Below are 18,916 nucleotides of genomic sequence, written 5' to 3' on the forward strand. Positions count from 1 at the left end.
AAAGACATGGAACTACAGAATTGGAAGCTGTACTTTGAGAACCGAACTATCATTGAAGAGAATGAGAAGTTGAGGAAGAAAGCTAATCTTCTCCATCAGGAGAACTTGGCCTTAATGTTGGAACTCCAGAAAAAAGTTCCCTCATCTACGTCGCAACCCACCAGTTGATTTCACATGTGCAATCGAGGGCTGATATCGAAGGATGCGCCCTATTATGATAATTAAGCATGGTAGAGGCTGATAAAAAGGAAAGAGTATGCTATAAAGCAAGTGTGAGTTAGTCTACTTGTTCAAGGTAGATTTGTTATCCAGTCATTGCAGTATGTATGAACTCCTACCCTTATGCTGGATGCTGCCACCTCAACTTATAACCTACTCTTAGAGATGGACTTTCACCATAGTCAGAAACTATGCAGCTTGATGTGCAGGCAACTGAGTTCATCAGAGTTTTAATCCGGGGTAACCATGAAATAGTTCGGTTTTTCAATTCCTAATTCATAGATAGAATTTCCATTGAGAATATACTAAGGACGATCAAGAATTGTCGCTATCTCTTAAATTCACAGACTCAAATCAATTTAATCAACTGAATAATCAGCCTTATGAAAATATTCTGATATAATATCATTCAGCAACTACATCAGCGATTGTATATTAACTTTTACCATATTTGTCTACTTTCTGCTTCTCTATTCATGGCTTTCTGTCAGAAGGTCGGCAATAAAATAAAAAGTAAGCTCTTAACGAGAAATATAAATGGAGAGACCAGTTGTTTCTACCTCGAGACCAGCTAAAGATAATGTGGATTTCTGGAAGCGAATTTCATGGAAAATTTTTTGGCTCAGAAATGTTGGTTCTAACCTTGTCATGCAAGTGATTTTTGCTGTCAAAGATTTTTTCGTTGTGTGCATACAGCAAGAGCAGACCAAGTGCCTTGTGGATTTGCCTTAGTGAGACATATAGATGCGAATTACCTATCTCATTCAACTTAAGTATTGCAATCACATGCATCAAACAAGGCAGGATGGGAAAAAATCACTTCAGGAATTTTCAGCAGAAGGGGCATATATTTTGTGCCAATTTCCTTCAGTTTACTTTAGTCACTTTAATATGAGCACATACCTGCAGGAAGTCAACATAATGCTATTATTGCAAGAACATAATATTCTCTTCTCTCCACCATCCTCAAATCTAGTGTAACAAATCTTCTGGCACTGCATTCATGAGGAACAAGACATACGGGACGCACAGTCGAATTTCTCGCAGGTAAGGTCCAAAATACTCCAAACATATTTGACTAGGATGAACCAATGCACTACAGCATTAGCCTGATTATGTTAATAAGCAAGGTTATCACACAGACAATGAAGAAGAAATTAGTCAACCAGGATTTATGAACAAGGTAAAAGCAAAAGATATTTCCAGATTTACATAGACGTCATGTTACAAGCTGAACCTGATCACACCTATTGGGAAATGGAACTTTTTTCCGAAAAGAAATTTGTAAGACCGCAGATGAGGCATCCAGATGATAAATCCAGACTCTAGAGACACATTTGAAATAAACCTAAATGGAAAGCTGGCACCAACCAATTGATCTATACGAACTTTTTGGAGACTATGAATTAACGAATATATGCGAATGTATCATACAAATCAATTCAAGGAAGTTTCCAAGCCTCCAGCATTTCCAGCATCTCTTGAATGATGATTAATTCTACATCAATATAATCCGTCGAGAACCATGAAATCAACCTTCATCACTGAGACAGCTCCTAGCACCATGAAAACTCGTGGTAGTTCCTGCCAAAGAAGGGTCATCATACATTCTGCACATCATAATATCTATCCTTCATAGACAAACTATAATATCTAAGATTCCCAATAAGATTTCAAAGTGAAAGAATGTCATCATTTATCAGGAAGAAATTAGAAATCTACTTAGCAGGAATGGACACCCAAGAAGGTCTTATCCAGTAGAGTACGTGATGGAAGGATACAAAATATAGGCAGAAACCACATTAGGCACATAGGATGTGAAGGTACCATGAAAACTTCACAATTTTCCAGAGCGTTCCTCTGATGCTCTGTATATGCGGAATGCCGCAAAACACATTGTTGCATTTCCTATCACAGTCAGCACTGCTTGAAGAGCCACCAATACCTATAGAAGATAGAGACACCTTGTAGTCAGTAATGACATCCCCTAGTGATGTTTAGACGAGTCTCATTCAACGTGACAACCGAGATAATACCTCCAGGGATTCAGAGTTATAAAAGAAATGCCATGTGCACGCACAAAATGCTCCGCCAAGCAATGGCACCTAAATCACCACAGCAAAAGATATTACGATTATATGGTAGAACAAAGAGAAACCAGATTATTGTAGAAGTAAGATATTTTCTACAAGAAAAGATGATATCATATAGCCAGTATCCAAGCAAGTTGATTGACTGTTAAGAGACTATTCAAGAATCTCAACTTCAATCAAAGAACAAAATGACATAGATATATTAAAGATGTTCATTAACAAATAAAGTTAAGAAGTATGATATCATATGGTATAAACAAATAGCTTAGAAGCTCAACATGGAAAAAGAAAAAGAAGATAACGAGAGAAAAGTAATTCAGATTTTGTTAGCTATACAGAATAAGCTTAACAAAAATGAAAATAAGCAAGTTCCTTGATATAGATAAAATTTTCAAACCTTTGTTGTATCATGTTCATAGCCCTGAGACATATTCTGTATAGCATATGTTTGCTACAATAAGGACCACACCTCATGACACTTTTAGCGATCACTTGAACATGGCTAATGAAAATTTGTCTATGTTCATATTGACAGGAGGTCTTTCAGTAGATGAACCGCAAAAGACATCCAGCACAGGGTATAAAAGTCACTCACCATACCCCATGAAAGACCTTTCCAGGACTCATATCCAGACACTTCTCCATATTGCCAGACCAATGCCATAGCTGTGATCCTAGAGACAGATTGAACAAAATATCAGTTAAAAGGTACAAATAGTTATTGACAGTATCAGTGATTCTACTAACTGTAATATGAAAGCAACAAATTTCGAATGACAGAAAATTGTAACAATGAAAGCACTGCAACAAGTTTGTCCAGCTAAACAGACTGTATTCAGTTCAGTTAAGTCGCATTTTCTTCATATCACCTGCAAATAAGAATGTTGGGTTCCGAAATCACAAGCTTTGAAAGTTCTATTCTTTCCTTTGCCTACGAATGGGCAAGAAGCATGTCGTAATTACACATCGCACGATCAAAGACAATTTTTCAACGTTCTTCACAATTATGCTGAGTCACTGCCTCCAAAAAGCTCAAAGGTTACACCGAGCTGCCTCTATTCAAGCCACTTGCTTCCAAGTTATAATGCTGGCCAAGAGCTCGTCATGTCAATTTCAAAAGCCAGAAGCCAGAAATCTCACTAGTGACTAAACTCCTCCCCTAAACCGAGAAGCGCTAACAAAACCTACTCAAGCAGCTCCGAACTCAGCACAAACGGCACGGACCCTCTCTACGCTCGATCCGAAAAATCACCACATAGTCGACACAGTACAATACGATGCACGTACCATTCGGCGACGCTGGAGACGTGAACGGCCCAAGTAGGCAAGGACAGCGCATTGGCGGGCTCGGCGAGCTGGAGAGAAGAACCGACGAGCGAGGCCGACGCGGGGCTCGCCAGCGTCGTCAAGGCCAAGCAGCCGGCCCCGAGCAGGCTCGCCGTGGCTAGGGAGCTTCGCGCGGTGGCCCGGAGAGAGCTCGATGAGGAGCCGATTCTGGCGGGGAGGCGAGGGGGCGGAGAATGTGGAGTAGGGAGAGATGAGAGGACGGGACGAGAGAGCGGGGGTGAAGGTGTGAGGCTGAGAGCGGCGGTTGATTTCGCCGTCATCATCGTTTCGGAAGAAGAACAAGAAGAAGAAGGCGATTTGCAGGGGAGTTTTCCAGTTCTGCGATTTTGGGTAACTGTGCAGGAATACGTTTGTTATACTTGTTTTTTCAGAAAATATTATCTTAAATTTTGATCTTATTTAAAAATAACAATAAAACATTTTTATTATTCACTAAAGCGTTTATTGATATTGAAAATAACTTTTTGTTAACTAAATTATTTCAAACGATACATTAGAACATTTTTAGAAAAATGTTATCCAAATTATTTATAAATTATTTTTGAAAAACTGGAAAAATTGTCCAATAAATCATAAATCTATTACGCTTTTGCCAATTCAATCTTAAACATTTTCACCTTTGACCAATTGAGTCGATCAAATCAATTTTTGGCCGAAATTCTCTGACGTAGATACCGATTGTCCTATATAGCACGATCGACACCGACGTAGATAAATTTTAATATTATTTTAATATTTTTCTAATATTTTTACTATTTTTTTTTATCTTTTTTTCCTCTTTTACTTTTTTTTTTTTTTTCTGTTCTCGGCGGTTGGCAAAGGTCACCGAGCCCTCGTCGGTTGTTGGGCGAGGGTCACAGCCATTGCTCGGACCATCTTGGTCGTCGTCGTGGTCGTGATGGTATGGGCGAGGCCTACGACCCTTGCTCTAGATTGGCAAGGCGTTGCGGCCCTCGTTTACGGCTTGCGAGGGCAACCGTTGAGAACAAAAAGGGAAAAACAAAGGAAAAAAGGAAAAATATAAAAAATTATTAAAATGTCATTAAAAGTTATCTGCATGAGCATTGGTCATGCTATGTAGAACCGTCGACGTTCATGTTAGAGAATTCTAGTCAAAATTGCCGAATGGACTCAATTGAACAAAGGCGAAAAAGTTTAAGATTGAATTGACGAAAGATTAATAGGTTTATGACTTTTTGGATAATTTTCGCTCGAAAAATAAATTTCTAACTTTACGGTATTTGGATATTAATTAATATAGATAAAATATTCTTCATGGACTGAAAACAATGAAAGTAGATGGGAGGAAAACGGCATTCCTTTTAGCAAGAAGAAAATAACTCTCTACCATCACCAAACAAATAAAACTGATTTCTATAAAAAGCATTTTTCATTATCATGAAATAAACAAACCCTAAATATAAAATTCAAATAATCAAATGACATAAGCACTTATTTACACTAAAATTTGCGAAATGGTTTGAAAAGTTGAGGTCGACCGTAAAATAGATAAAAGTTCAAACACTTGTGTTGTCATCGTTCTCTTGAAACATGGTTTAGTGAAGATTTTGGCCCCGAGCATCTTTTATCTAAACAAAAAACTACTTTTAATCTAATCTCAAATCTGTCCATGTTAACTCTTTATTAAAAAATCTCTATTAATTGTTTTATTTTTACGTCATAACAAATCCACATGAAAACTAACGATAATTTTTGGATGAAGAGCTAACAGGAGATAATCGGGGCTAGAGGTGAAGTTAATTGTTTTAGGGGATAATTTCAAATAAGGGCTTGAAATGCTCTCGTTTTCTCAAATAAGAGTTTCAAGTGAACATTGTTTCAAATAAAAGCTTAAAATATCCTCATTTCTCAAATAATGATCCGAAGTGAACATTATTTCAAATAAGGGCCTAAAGTGGCTATGAAATCTCAAAAAAGGGCCCGATTTCAAAGGCATTTTCGTTCTTTTCCTTTATTTGATTTTTTCTTTTTTATTAGACTTTTTCTTTTTCCATTTTCTTAAAAATTAAAAAAAATAGCGCACACATAGAGGCAGGAGGGCTACCCCTCCACACATGTGGCCGCCGCCCCATTGTGGGTTTGGGGGGGAGGGAGGGGGGGGAAGGCCGGCGACCCCGCCGACCAAGAGCAAGGGCCAATAGGCTCTCCCGAAAATAAGGAGAGGGCCCGGATCCGGGCCCCCGCCTTGGTCAAGGCAAGGACCGGCGACCCTCGCTTGGACCCGGGCGAGGGTTGGTGACCCCCGCCCAAATCCGAGAGAGAGCCTACTAGCCCTCCCCTCCGGTCGGCGGGGTAGTCGGTTGTCGCCGGGAGCCAGCAACCCCACCGGCCTTCATCAACCGCTCGCTAGCGGTGGGCCGGCGGCCATAGGCGAGAGGGGTAGCCTTTCTGCCGATATGGTTTTTTTTTTTAAATAGAAAAAGAAAAGAATAAAAAAATCAAAATGGAGAAATGACGAAAATGCCTTTTAGGCCGGGCCCTTTTTTGAAACTTTATAACCCTCCAAGCCTTATTTGAAACATGGTATGCCACTTCAAGCTTTTATTTAAAACAAAGTTAACTCGAGACCCTTATTTAAGAAAATGAGAGCACTTCAGGTCATTTTTTGAAATTTTCCCTCGTTTTAGACAAAAATATTTTTGGCGGATTTAAGACTAAATGAAAAATTGAGGGCTTTTTTGTTTTTTTCTTAACACAGAAAGTTCGAGTCAGGTTTAAATTGAACCTAAATTTGGGGATTTTCTAGAAAATAATGCCGAAAAAATTCCAAAGTCTTGTGTAAGCATACAAGGCATACCCAAACAAAAACAAAAAGTAAGCATTGAAAATTAGCATTTCATTATATCTCTTCAATTGCTTAACATTCACATAGAAAAGTGAATGTCAAAAGTACAATAATACTTGCGACCTCCTACAACTGCAATTTGCAACTATAGATAGGCTTTCCACAATATAACGGTATCAAAATGGGAAGAGAAGATACAAATCCTATTTCCCATGAACAAGGAAAACTGCCATCCATGTCTTTTGCTATATGCAAGCTCCAAAAGTCGATAAGATTGTCATCAAAGCCTGCGAACCAGAGTGTTAAACCGGAAATCATGGTGTACATCAGCATTTCCCAGGAATATCTGCTTCACTGGGCGGTTGCTCTTCTCCGAGCCCAAAGCATGACGAGGGAGAATCCCATCAAAGACATCATCACAGTCTGCACATCATAGGAAAAAAAAAAAGGGGCGTTCGTCAAATATCTGCATGCAAGTATCATCAGAAATGCGGTTGCAGGAATCCTTTGATCAAGGATGCAACGACAAAAGCATGACTTTAATTTGCCACAGAATTATTCCTCTGACACAGTCGCATTCAGTATGATTATGTAGAAAAAAACTTCTAATGAAAAGGATTACATCAGAAAAAATTCTAGAATGCTCCACATGCTAACTCGACCTCCCCTGTTCTCGGGGTGTTTAGCTGCCAGCACTCAAATGCAAAAATGGCTAGTGTGGTCGAGCCTAAAAATCAGAGATCTCCAGATTATAGTTTGAATGAACACACAAATTATTATAGAGATTCACTTTGATGTGGTCCGCAACAGGAGAAAAACAAAGTGTCCTGCTATATTTCCTTGAGAAGGGAAGAGATCCATTCTATTCGGTGTAAGTTTTGACTTGTCATACTCTGCCTTCTTCAGGAATCGATATGGAAGTTAGTTCCCATTTGCTATGAGATGAGTGACATTAGTTTATCAAAAAGGATAAAAAGAAACTTCCGTTGACAATTGACATGTTGACTTACCGAGATAGCTGGAGGCACAGCCACAAGTGGATCTTGAAAGAATCTGTTCGCTAGAGCGAGCGCAAGAAGGCTGCTCTGCATTCCTGCAAACGATATTTGCTCTTGAGCAGGAGAAAAATTATCCTCTTCTTATTTTGAATGTAAAAAGGAGGCACCTGTCTCAAAGGAAAGTGTTCTTTGCAATGCTTTTACGTCAGGAGCCTTCTGGAAGATGAAACCAGGAAGGAAGTATCCGATGATGAATGCAGACAGGTGAAACGCAGTAATGATTAACAAGATCGTTAAACCAAATGAAGACATGATGGAATCAACGTTTATCGCAAGAGGTGCTCCAACGCATAGCGCGGTCACAAAGACGGAAAGTGGTGGCAAAAGCGGACGAATGGCATTACAGATCCAAGGAAAGAACCTAAAAGCAAACTACGAGAAGTCAAACTGCTGAGATTCCCTAGCATATGTAATGGAGCAAAGGCAAGTGTTTAACCTATTGAGAAGCAACCCTGCAGTGATTGGTGCAACGACAATCTGCAAAATGCTGGAAACCATTCCTTTCACATCGACGGGCAATCTTTTGCCGATGAGAAGAAGTGACAACAAAGGGGTCACAAAAACAGCTGTCGCGGTAGATAATGATGTCATGACGATACTCAGAGGAGCCATTGATGGGTCAGTCAGAAAAGTAGCATAATTAGAAAGCTGAGCCCCGCTCACACAAGACGTCAGCATAACCCCAGCACCTGAAGTTTAGGTTCAGAGAAAGTCAATTACCAGTTCACTGGCTTTAGAGAGGGAAGGGAGACTAATGCTCACCAATGGAAGTTGGGAGCGAAAACATTGTTACGGACATCATGCCAAAGAAATAACCAAGAAGAGGCTTCACAATGAACTGGCCGATATAGCCAGCAGAAATAGCAGCTGGTCTCTTAAATGCTTCAAGAAAGTCCCTCTCGCTGGAATTAACCCCCACAGCAAACATCAGAAACCCTAGTGCAGGTGCATAGTACCTGAAAGCAGATTCGATAAAACCCATTGAGCATCTAAATATAAATTCACAGCCAAGCAACATATCTGGAGAAGATCTAGCTACCTGTTGGTGAACCAAGTGAAGGACGGGGGATATACAAGAGCCAGCAATGTACTAGCAATAACGGCATGAGGTAGAAAGGAATTTGATTCCTTTAAGATCTTGATGATATAAAACTGCTCTCCCGGCACAGATGGCTGGAAAAAGACACCGAGCATCTGTTGTTATTGAGGGTTTCACATCTGCCTCAAAAGAACTATATAACACACGATAGTTCGTATTAACAGCCGCCGAACAAATAAGCAAGCCGAATCTGCATTCAAACTGAGGTTCTCACTTCTCAGGCACTCTTAGATGATGCAATTAAAATAAACAAGTCCTTCACTTCCTGTTCACATCACTCCAAAACGAGACACATTATTCAGAGAAATAAATGCACCTGCATTGATTCAGATGGCGACTCCCGACCCGGCTCCAGCTCGGGAGACTCCGAGAAATCCCCTGACTTACATTTGATTGAGCCGTGTCTTCTGCTTTGAGCTACCAATTAGCACAAAAAGAGGCTCACGCAACAACCCACAAAACCAACCACCAAGTAAAAAAAAAAAAAACAAAAAGACTCAAGAGCTCAAAAACAAACGAGACAACTTATGATGTCGGAAGCAAATGAGGAGAGACCTCCTACCTGAAGAAACTGGATTCAGCGACATCGCAAACCCTAGGCGATCAAAACCAGAATCGAATCATGGAACTAGAATCTAGAGACAACCATACACTGCAAAACACAGAAGAATGCTTAGGAGGAGCACTCACTTGACGCAGAAACAGACGAGTTTCGCGGCAAAATTGGGACTTGACAGCGTTTTCCCGCGCGCAACGAATCTGGGCCAGAGTCATAGCAAGCGAAGAGCGAGAATTGCGTCTGCAAGTGCCTCGAAATCGAGTTCATGGCTTCGTCCTCGAGATTTTCCTCAGGAACGCGGGTGGTGATTCCGAGCAAGGAGCTTCCGGAGATACTTGGGCACCAGAGAGAGAGAGAGAGAGAGAGAGATAGAGGGAGGGAGGTTGAGGGTTTGACTTTGTACCTCCACCAGTTCGTTGGTTGGTTGGTGCCGGCCTACTTGGGAGTGTAAAAAGGGCATCTTCTATTTTACTTGTCACATTGAATACCTTCCATACCATTACATTTCAATTTATCCAGCTAATTTTAACCAACCGAAGTCGATATAATACTTATAATATTTTTTAAAATTTTTTATTTTTTTCCTTTTATTTTTCTTTCTTCCTTTTTTTCACTCTTCTTCCTACGGCGGGCGACCGACCAAAGGAGATGCTGGCCACTAATGAGGTCGGCGACGACAAGGTTGAGCCTCGCCATGGCCGACGTTTCCTCGGGTCGGTCGCCGGCGTTGACCGGCTGTAGGAAGAAGAGAGAAAAAAAAAAGAAAATATAAAATATAAAAATATTATGTCGCCGTACGGCCTGCGTCCACGTTAACATTGGCCAAAATTGGCATAATAGATTGAATTGACATAATTGCAAAAAAAATTATGACTAATTCGGCAAAAAAAAAAATTTAGAACTGAATTGACTAATTACAATAGATTGAGTACTATTTTGATAGTTCTTCAATAAAAAATCCAACATCGACCCGCATTTTCCCTCTCAACCAAAGTGGTTTGCTTGGTCCGAGACACCCCACCACCACGTCTTCCCCTCTCCATCACACACACTGTCGTTGTTCTTTTGGAGGTTGGCAATGGTCATCGCGCTCGCCGAGTCTAAAGCCAACTCGAGCTCAATGATCTGAGCCCCGACCTTACGCTTACACGGCCTTCACGATCGCAAGCCACGGGGCTCAAATCGAAACTCGCGTGACCTCGTCATCACGAGCTGCGAACGATCTTGCTGCAGATGGAGATATGGGTTCGCATAAAAGAGATGCATACGAGTCAAGAGGGACATGCAATTTTTCTAATTATTTTAACCTTTTTTGGCGGGTGATAAGAGCTCGATTTACAATAATATAATTCAAGAAGTTTGCTTTACAAGCCGCTAGTTTAGTAGCTAATTCCCCCTCATTTTGAATTTCGTCTTTAGGCGGGCCCCCCACAATTGCACCTGTCGCTTTCTAGTGCCGGACAAAACTAATAAAACGGCTAGTGGCAATCTCGTAATTACCTCATGCCACGAGGGGCAAAACCCATCGGGCGCCGAAATTTCCTCCCCGGCTCCGAAGTCCGACGACTTCGACAGCATTCTCGCCGCCCGAGATGGCGCTCGGAAACCGACGCCGTTGCCCCGTCTCGTCAGAGACAGGGACGGAAGATTCCGAAAAAGAGGAAATCCCTCCCCGTTTCGCGTCGCGTTTGACTTTTCCGTCCCCGGTCGTCCGTTTGAATTTCAGAATGCGCGGACGGGGAATCCAGGGGTAGTTTGGTCTTCGCGGAAAAATCAAAAGACCGTTTGAATTAGGGAAGTTTTGAAAACGACGGTCTCGAGAACCCCAACGATGAGAATGGGACAGTTCCACGTGTCGGATTTTGCGGTCTTGCTCCTTATTCCCATGCGTTACGGAATAAGAATATTTGGGGCAACATTTAAATGACGTTCTTGAGAAATATTCCCATTTGATAAATTTTCCAATACGAGCCAAACATTCTAAATTTTCCCACGTGAATTGGAATTTTTAACCTCGAAAGGGAGGGACAAAAAGATATCCATCTGATGAGTGGACTCCAATCTAGACATCGAACACATTAATATACGGTCATCATATGATATATTCGAAAACGAGGCCGCCAAATTGATACCCTTCTTGATTTCCCGTGATATGCGTATTCTCGTACCTTTATGAATCCACGATTTTGACATATGCGCAATTTTTTGTACGACTAATACGTCCTTTTTTGAATAAAAGAAGAAAATGCTTAGATAGGCTTATCCGACATTATCTACACGTGATACACCAATTCATGTAAATCCTCATTTGAGGACTTTAACGTTTCATTTTTCTCTGGGGATTGGAGTGTTAGCACGTACATTTTTAATGCATTGTGTATGTACAAAAAATTTGCATTTGAAAAATTAAGCAACATCACTTTATTTCGAATCGTTTAATCTTTGAAAAAAGGACAAGGAATTATCGATACATTTACATAATGTAGAAAATACGTTGTGCGATCTCACGTGTAAAGAAGATAAAAAAAGTAACTCGAGATTCAAAATTTTGTCTAAATTTGTATGTCGAGACAAGCGATTGATAAAATGGAATTATCGTCTTATGCATTTGACCGTGGATTCAATGTTCATAAAATCGGTGCTCAAGACTGCAGTTGTTTCCCGAAAAAATGAGCGATTTAAAAAATATTTTCCTAAATGCGACTGTTTGTATCGCTTATAAAAATGAATAAATAATAATATTTTCATAATCTAAGAAAATATTTTTACATAAATATTTTTAAGAAAATATTTTTCAAATGATTCGTTTTTTGCAAAATAAACGGAGTCCGAGGCTGAGCGTGTTTGAAGTTGGAGTTCTCGACATCTTTTTGCTCAAAATATTCGAATTTACGAATATAAAGACAAATTGAGTAATTTGGAAAAATTCCATATAATATCAATTCCGAGTAATATCGATTTATTAACGCCTTCTTGGAATACGAAAGTGGAAGCGAAATACCGAAAAAGCCCCTCTGCCTGGCCTGTTGCCATCTGCGTCTCCGTTTCTTTGCCACTCCGAACTCGGAACCCGCATTTGCAGATTAGGGTTGTCTCCGTCAGTCGCTGCTTCTCTGCGCACAGAAGGCTCTTTTTGAACCCAAAACGGCTTCTTCCATCACGTGATACCTGTGTTTCTTGCCCTTCCCTTTCGCTGCATTTATACCTGCCAGAGAGAGAGAGAGAGAGAGAGATGGAGGAGGAGGACATGGAGATGGAGGTCGAGGAGGTGTTCGTGGTGCACGAGATCGACTCCGAGTACGAGTACGAGGCTCCCCAGCACTTCGATTTCAGCCGCGAGGAGACCGCCGCGGAGGCGCGCGAGGCCGAGCTCTGGTTCGAGTCCGCCAGGAGCTATCCGCCTTCTCGTGAGTTCACTAAAATGCCGCGAGCGGCGTTGCTTTCGATTTCTTGCTCATTGCTTTGTCTGTGATTTCGTGAAACTGTTTGATCGTCCCGAATGTGGTGGGAAGATGAGTGTAGATGTTCGGGGTTTATCCTGCAATCGGTATAGTTTCCCCTTCAGCTTTTGCAGCTTATTTGAGCGTTTTGGCAGCTGCCAAGATCTTTAGTCGTGTTTTGCTCGGGAAAAAAACACCCTTTTTCCCCTTTTCCTTGTCGTTACCCAACTGCGTGGAACTATTCGACGGATTGTTGCTTGTTCGAGGACCAGGAAGCAGCACAAATTCTGAAATTGTTGACTTAAATTGTCCGGGTGTAAACTTCATCAGAAGTGGAATGATGCAAAGTCGAGGTTTGTCGTCATTCGGAGAGTATACTTACAGGTGAAAAGATTGGTAACCGCTATGAATCTGGGGCCTTTGGGCTTGGTTCATTCTATTTGCAGCATGCGACAAGGAAAGAAGGGCAAACTTTCCTTTTGATTGCCTTCTTTAGCAGTGATGAGACATATATAGGCTGGCTCTATGGGCTTAGTTACCCCTGCCATAATTTGTACAGCGTATTAATCCTTGGAGTAATTTTTTTTTTCTCGTGTAATTTGTCACGTCAAGGATTGGTTACTGTTGTTTGTTTATTGTTGATGCACTATATTTAAACTGTTCAATGAAGACTTTACATGTCATTCTTTCTTTGTGTTTTTCCCCATAACAGCTTTTGTGGTGAAATTGATTCTGAGAGATGAAATCCTGTCAAAGAACGTGAACATCTCTCCAAAATCCAAAATGATGGAGATTGATTCTCACGTCCAACTTGGTGAAGCTGATATTGGCACTGAAGAACTCGAAGTGGTTCCGAGTAGTAAAGGTATGGTGAGAATCTTTTATTTGATGGGCATCTTATCTTTATCAGTATCTCTTATTATGCTCAGTCTTTCCTGCGTTGAATATCCAGATCCCGATATGCCTAAAAAATTTTGGTTTTGTCTTCTATATCTAGATCATAATTAATGAGGGAGCATTTCATTGACATCCACTCTGATCCAGAAATGCCAATCTAGATCATAATTATTCTGGCCAAATTATGACATGCAGCGAGATGATTCCACAAAACAATGATCAAGCGTCTTGATTCATTTGACATTTTCTTTGTTTGGCAAGTTTATTAATTTTGAAGAAGCTCACACTTTATGGCGTTTGGTGGTATCTTCTTGTTCTTGTGACGTGTGTTTGGGACCTAATGAAAGTCTCTAGGCATGATCCATTTTTAGGGAAATCTCATCCCATGCTAAATGTGACGGACTCTGTTTTTCTTTTGCCCACAGAACAGATTCTTTTCTTGTGAAGCGACCCTTAAGCATTTTCCTCAAACATCCTACTGAAACATTAATTTTTCTTTTTCTTGGAGAGCCAAAAGCAAATTGTTTGGTACTAAGGGGCTACAACCCCTGTTACGAGAAAAGGTTTCTACAACTTCAGTGATAAGTATGGAATTGGGGATTTTCTGAAGTCAATTCTTTGCTACAGTTGCAGACTTGCATTTATCCTGCACCTCTCATAGCAAGTACTGTTGTTGATGCTGGAGAGAAAAAAAATCTCGTTCAAGATTGGTCATGTTTTTCACCCATGAAATATGATGTACAATGTATTCTTAATAGCTCGAATGTGGAAGATATACATAAACGAATCATGTAAATCTAGATGTGTGCTGACAGTATATCGGCTTTCTTGTCCTGTAGATTGCAATGGAATGGCTAAAGGAAAAGGAATATTCACCACGTTTCAGATTGAAAATCTACAGAAATCTGAGAGGCAGCCACTAGGGTATTCCGAAGGTGATCAAAGACCCACAATAACTGTGTTCTTGCAGGCTTAAAGTCAAACTATATGAGGTTCTTAAGTATCTAGTACTTTGTGCTTTTACTCGATTCATCTGACTGATGTGCATTATAAAGCAACAGGCTGTTCACTATGTCTTTTGACCGTTGACGTCTTTGAAGTGGAGAATGGGTGTTATTACTTAGAGGCGCGCATCTGTCTATCATCTCCATAAATATTCAGAGTTTCGTTCTTCAACTGGTTGAGATATTCAACATATATTTTTCAGGAACTTTCGAATTTTTTCGCAAAAGTCTTATTAGTTCTAAGCTAATCAGCAACTCTTTTTGAACATGTTTAATTTGAGTACACCTTTCTCTAACTACAACCCCCTGAAGCGTTTAGTACTTATATTTTGATAGTAGTGCTTCAAACGTGCACCATGACACCTCTCTGTTTTCTTATTATTCCTTATTGCAGGATGCAGATCTTATAATCACCTGTCATGCAACATGATGAAAGCTAAATCCAGGACATCAGTCAAGCCTTGTCCGCCAAGGATCTCAACTTTAATGAAGCCAACTGCAAGTATGCTGGCCAAGCATAATCAGCCATCTCAAGTTGTGAGCTCCAGGTAAATGCTATGGTTTATATGAGTTTCTTTTACTCTTGATATACTAATGTCGTAGAATAATTTATAAGTAGTAGATGTGCTCTTGATTGCAGTGTTAGTTAATTTTTATGACTTTCTGTTATTGCTTCTTAGATTTCAAATGCAAACAAGTCAGATCAGTGGGAAGAGCTTATGTAGTTCTTCTGCTGGTGAGGGTCAAGCTACTAAGAGGCAGAAGTTAGAGGGAGGTCATTCGCGGAAGGTCAGGCTACATCATCTTTGTGTTCCTGGTCTGCTTAAAGCCTTCATTGTGATTGCTTTGAGCTATCAATGGAAATATAGATGACTGTTGTATAGTGCAAGTTTTTGTGCTCGAGTAGGAAGTAATCTTTTTAGAAGACGAGTAGTTTTTGCTAGCGTCAGACCATGAGTCGTTGCTTCTATACTAGGTTATTAGAGGAAAGCGCAGTTTATACTGGGTGTACTTTCAATAATCGTTTGAAAAATAAACTTTAATGAGGCAACACTTTGGTTCGGGGCATTTTCAATGCTAAAAAATTTGAATTTGGCCTAGCTTAGAGTTGGAAACTCCTCTTTTCAGGAGTTCATATGCTATCTAATTGTTATGAGGACTAAATTCAGCGTCATCATCTCGTGACAGGTCGGTGAACTAAAGCAGCAGACGAATTTTGTCCACAAAGCATCTAAAAAGGTATCGTTTTGCTTGGCATTGCTTTCGGCATGTTTACTTCTATTGAAACCTGATGGGGAGATGCTCTATGGCTTTTGTAGTTGTGGCAATAATAAACAATCATATCCTAATGCACTACATTGTAAAAGTACACTTTGAATATTGCCAAGTGCTGATTTCCAAGTTTGGCTGGTGTTGGAGTAGTAAGTGATGTAGTATAGAATCTCTGGATGATTTCACAGGATGCAACAGTTGAGAAGAAACCTCATTTGAAGCTGAGGCTTACCATTCCTAGGGAGCCTGAGCTTGAAACAGCTCAAAGGGCACAAAGGGCAAGGTTCATTATCACTGTGGATCCAACTACTGATTTCTGATTCTTGAAATTGTTAATGCCCGTAGGCATATGAATCTTTTGAATTGCAGGCCAAGAAACATGAGTGCCGAGGAACAATCAACAGTAACTGTACGCAGATTCAAAGCAAGACCCTTGAATAGGAAAGTCAGTATGACGTTCTGAAATGAACTGAAGTCTATACCTTATTTTTGTCCCCTGACTTAAACTTGTTTCTGTTATATTCAGATTTTCGAGGCTCCTTCTCTGCCACTTCCAAAAAAGAGCATTCCGAAAATACCAGAGTTTCAAGTATTCTTTTGGCTCGTCTAATCTTGCTACTATTATATAATGGGTGCTTGATAATTGATTCACACACTCATTTTTCTCGGCTTTTATTGGTCATGTTTCTTCAGGTTTTCCACCTGAAGACCCTGGAAAGAGCTATGGAGCATAATTTAGCAGCTTCATCATCCTTGTTGCATGACTCTGACAAGGTGATGACCTTGTTCTTGGAATAGATTGCTCTTCTATCTAAAGTGACCTGTTTTTTCACACCTTGAAAGAAATACTAGACGTAATGACATGATTGTCAAGTTTGCTCGTTTCATGTACTGATTCAACTTTTCCCTCTTAGGAATTGCTAAAATCCTGTCCAGCTGCAGAAAAAGAACCCAGGAGTCCGCAAAGGTAATTGTTACAAATTCTTTCAATCAGTTTCTCCCCATAAACTGGTTGGAAATGAAGTTCGTATCCAATATCCTTGTTCACCCTTTTGGTCTCATGCATGATCTGTTTATCCTGACGACCTCGATGGACTAACTAGTTGGATTACTGTAGTACTAATCTTTTATTTTACGTGTCTTAATCAGATAGGAAAACCTAATTCATGTATCCCCTGTTGGGGGACCCAGTAGTCCTCTTTTTCCCGCTTCTCTTTTTCCTCTATTGTCTTTTCTTCTTTCCTAGTTGAACTTTGGGCTGGGTAATTTACCGAGTGAGAGTTGCCTTGCACCAAAAAACTGCCGCAACCAAGGAGTAAGGTTTCTGTTATGTTAGGTCATGTAGTAGAGCTGCCAACGCATGTCAGGAGCAAAAAGTTCCAGCATCAATATTCAGATTCCCGAGTTTACATCAAAGAAGTAGTGGATGCTGATATTGCCTCTTTCGATAATGTAGCACACACAGAGAGCACTAGAAGCATTTAATTATCGACATCGAAAAACTAAGATGACTGCTGTTGCTTCCGTAATTTACAGAACCAACGGTGTTGATGCTCCCAAGCAGGATGGAATTGGCTCAATGTATGCTTTTAGAGCTCATCCGCTCAATAAAAAGGTGAATATGGTCGGTCGTTATCTGCCAGGAATGTCATGTTAAATTTTTGGATACATAATCTCTATGTGGTCTGCAGATTTTTTCAAGTAAAGGAGATATTGGGGTCTTTAGAAATAAAAAGCGGGAAGCAACAGTGCCTATGGTATTCAGTACAAGCCTCGACTGTTTCTACTACCTATGTTGTTTTTCTTACGCAAACTAAAAACGAATGTCAATACAGGAATTCAAGTTCAATACTGAGAAAAGGATTCAGCACAATCCACCGACCGAACTTTTTAGCAAGGTAGATAATGCCGAGATGTGTTTGTGAAGCATCTTTTGAGTTATTTTATCTCCCAAAGCTGAAATTTATGGTGCTAATAAGATTCTTCATTTAGTTTTCATACTGAGCTTTGTGATATCTTTTACAGCAGTAATTCCTTGGTTTTTTGTCAGATGTCCCTAAAATCTGAACTCCAGCCCAGTAATGGATCTTATTCTCAGATAAAATCGTGTCAGCCCCCCTGCATCTCGATGAAGGTTCTTGTACCTTTTAATTGAGTAAACACTACTTTGCGGTCTCTATGATGTATTGACCTTCGTTATTACTGTATTGAGTTACTCACTTCTCTTTGTAAGGGTCCAAAAGAAAATAGATTCCATCCTCTACAGCAAAACCTTGAGGTAAAAAGGGAATTTACACTATCTGTCCCTGATTTTGCGCTGCTGCTTCTCCTTAGCGTCCTATTACATGTTTGCAGGTGACCCATTTGGTGAAAGAGAGAGCTCCCTTTGTGGAAAAGCAATCCCAATATGGAAATGGCATTGCCGCTACCGAAGCAGGCTCCAGATTCAGTGCAAGGTACTCTAGGTTGCGAATGTGCTAGCTTATATGCCTTGACCATTTGATGTTTACTGTATTTTGCTGCAGGAGTCTGGGCATTCGCTGATGGCTGAGGGGACATTGCTGCATCGATTATTTGTTGATTTTTGCGCTGTTAAAGGATGGTCACGTGTTGGAAGATGTTAATGCTCGTCTGCATCATTCGAGTAATCATAGGAAGTTTACTCACCATACAGCTTACCTCGACAACAAAGAGATGTGCTCCCAAATGTGAGCTAGCTCCTGTTTTACCTGAAGTTAGCTCAAGTCGGCCATACCCAAAATAAACACGGCAGCAGGTGGCGACTGTACAGAATCTCATAAACCTTCTCACAGTCTGAAGCATCCTTTTCCACACCGTCTGGTGACAGTCGTATTTACCCATCTTGGGCGACTGGATTTGTGAGAAGCATGTACAGAACATCATCATATGAGGGGTGATGATCAAGTATACTACAGAATACATTCTGGAATGCTACATTTCTTAAGTTTGTTTTGCGGTGGAAAAGAGCTATTGTGTTTTCAACAACACATTTGGGCTGTTGCGTCATTCAACGAAGATCGTCCACGTCAGTAATATCAGCCCAAAATTAGCTGGAAGGACTGAATTAGCTCTAGATCAAAAGGTTTAGGGCTAAATTGGCA

The 18,916-nt window shown here is 40.3% G+C and overlaps 3 protein-coding genes across 8 annotated transcripts; 1 reads left to right on the forward strand and 2 right to left on the reverse strand.

Annotated features, from left to right (window-relative positions):
• Positions 1 to 1,378: 1,378 nt before the first annotated feature.
• Positions 1,379 to 3,934, reverse strand: LOC125314412. The gene is made up of 6 exons (XM_048276545.1): positions 3,600 to 3,934; positions 2,908 to 2,986; positions 2,710 to 2,745; positions 2,256 to 2,324; positions 2,047 to 2,164; positions 1,379 to 1,803 (listed from the first exon to the last, which is right to left on the reverse strand). The coding sequence occupies exons 1-5, from the start codon at positions 3,920 to 3,922 to the stop codon at positions 2,057 to 2,059; spliced, it is 615 nt and encodes a 204-aa protein (XP_048132502.1). The 5' UTR covers positions 3,923 to 3,934; the 3' UTR covers positions 1,379 to 1,803; positions 2,047 to 2,056.
• A 2,546-nt stretch (positions 3,935 to 6,480) lies between these two features.
• LOC115746472 (probable sodium/metabolite cotransporter BASS6, chloroplastic) lies at positions 6,481 to 9,448 on the reverse strand. Of its 3 annotated transcripts, XM_030682244.2 has the most exons (9): positions 9,313 to 9,448; positions 9,185 to 9,217; positions 8,939 to 9,039; positions 8,563 to 8,696; positions 8,286 to 8,479; positions 7,960 to 8,212; positions 7,631 to 7,884; positions 7,476 to 7,558; positions 6,481 to 6,888 (listed from the first exon to the last, which is right to left on the reverse strand). In XM_030682244.2, the coding sequence occupies exons 1-9, from the start codon at positions 9,446 to 9,448 to the stop codon at positions 6,817 to 6,819; spliced, it is 1,260 nt and encodes a 419-aa protein (XP_030538104.2). In that variant the 3' UTR covers positions 6,481 to 6,816. The 3 variants fall into 3 exon arrangements, with proteins under 3 accessions (XP_030538104.2, XP_048132133.1, XP_048132132.1); XM_048276176.1 differs by lacking the exon at positions 6,481 to 6,888 and having other exon boundaries at positions 6,895 to 7,558; positions 8,340 to 8,479; XM_048276175.1 differs by lacking the exon at positions 6,481 to 6,888 and having other exon boundaries at positions 6,895 to 7,558.
• An 81-nt stretch (positions 9,449 to 9,529) lies between these two features.
• Positions 9,530 to 18,550, forward strand: LOC115746471 (protein TPX2). 4 transcript variants are annotated; one of them, XM_048276173.1, is made up of 19 exons: positions 9,530 to 9,550; positions 12,393 to 12,588; positions 13,334 to 13,486; positions 14,358 to 14,453; positions 14,917 to 15,070; positions 15,203 to 15,311; positions 15,711 to 15,761; positions 15,983 to 16,077; positions 16,164 to 16,239; positions 16,321 to 16,383; positions 16,488 to 16,568; positions 16,709 to 16,761; positions 17,331 to 17,409; positions 17,486 to 17,551; positions 17,630 to 17,692; positions 17,845 to 17,928; positions 18,028 to 18,072; positions 18,150 to 18,250; positions 18,320 to 18,550. In XM_048276173.1, the coding sequence occupies exons 2-19, from the start codon at positions 12,414 to 12,416 to the stop codon at positions 18,336 to 18,338; spliced, it is 1,563 nt and encodes a 520-aa protein (XP_048132130.1). In that variant the 5' UTR covers positions 9,530 to 9,550; positions 12,393 to 12,413; the 3' UTR covers positions 18,339 to 18,550. The 4 variants fall into 4 exon arrangements, 3 of the variants coding, with proteins under 3 accessions (XP_048132130.1, XP_048132131.1, XP_030538096.1); XM_048276174.1 differs by lacking the exon at positions 9,530 to 9,550 and having other exon boundaries at positions 12,266 to 12,588; XR_007197819.1 differs by lacking the exon at positions 9,530 to 9,550 and having other exon boundaries at positions 12,285 to 12,588; positions 18,038 to 18,072; positions 18,320 to 18,359.
• Positions 18,551 to 18,916: the final 366 nt, after the last annotated feature.

Source organism: Rhodamnia argentea, chromosome 3 (assembly GCF_020921035.1).
Source record: "Rhodamnia argentea isolate NSW1041297 chromosome 3, ASM2092103v1, whole genome shotgun sequence".
Lineage (NCBI taxonomy): Eukaryota > Viridiplantae > Streptophyta > Magnoliopsida > Myrtales > Myrtaceae > Rhodamnia > Rhodamnia argentea.

Bases quoted from the DNA above. Each gene is read 5' to 3' on its own strand.
- LOC125314412 (XM_048276545.1), bottom strand. From the start codon at position 3,922: ATGATGACGGCGAAATCAACCGCCGCTCTCAGCCTCACACCTTCACCC. The intron at 2,987-3,599 runs GTACGTGCATCG...ATCTGTCTCTAG, and splicing joins GTCTCCAGCGTCGCCGAATG to GATCACAGCTATGGCATTGG. The intron at 2,746-2,907 runs GTGAGTGACTTT...TATGCTATACAG, and splicing joins AAGGTCTTTCATGGGGTATG to AATATGTCTCAGGGCTATGA.
- LOC115746472 (XM_048276175.1), bottom strand. From the start codon at position 9,448: ATGAACTCGATTTCGAGGCACTTGCAGACGCAATTCTCGCTCTTCGCT. The intron at 8,697-8,938 runs GTGCATTTATTT...GTCTTTTTCCAG, and splicing joins CGCCATCTGAATCAATGCAG to CCATCTGTGCCGGGAGAGCA. The intron at 8,480-8,562 runs GTAGCTAGATCT...ATCTGCTTTCAG, and splicing joins TTCACTTGGTTCACCAACAG to GTACTATGCACCTGCACTAG.
- LOC115746471 (XM_048276173.1), top strand. From the start codon at position 12,414: ATGGAGGAGGAGGACATGGAGATGGAGGTCGAGGAGGTGTTCGTGGTG. The intron at 12,589-13,333 runs GTGAGTTCACTA...TCCCCATAACAG, and splicing joins CAGGAGCTATCCGCCTTCTC to CTTTTGTGGTGAAATTGATT. The intron at 17,929-18,027 runs GTTCTTGTACCT...TCTCTTTGTAAG, and splicing joins CCCCCTGCATCTCGATGAAG to GGTCCAAAAGAAAATAGATT.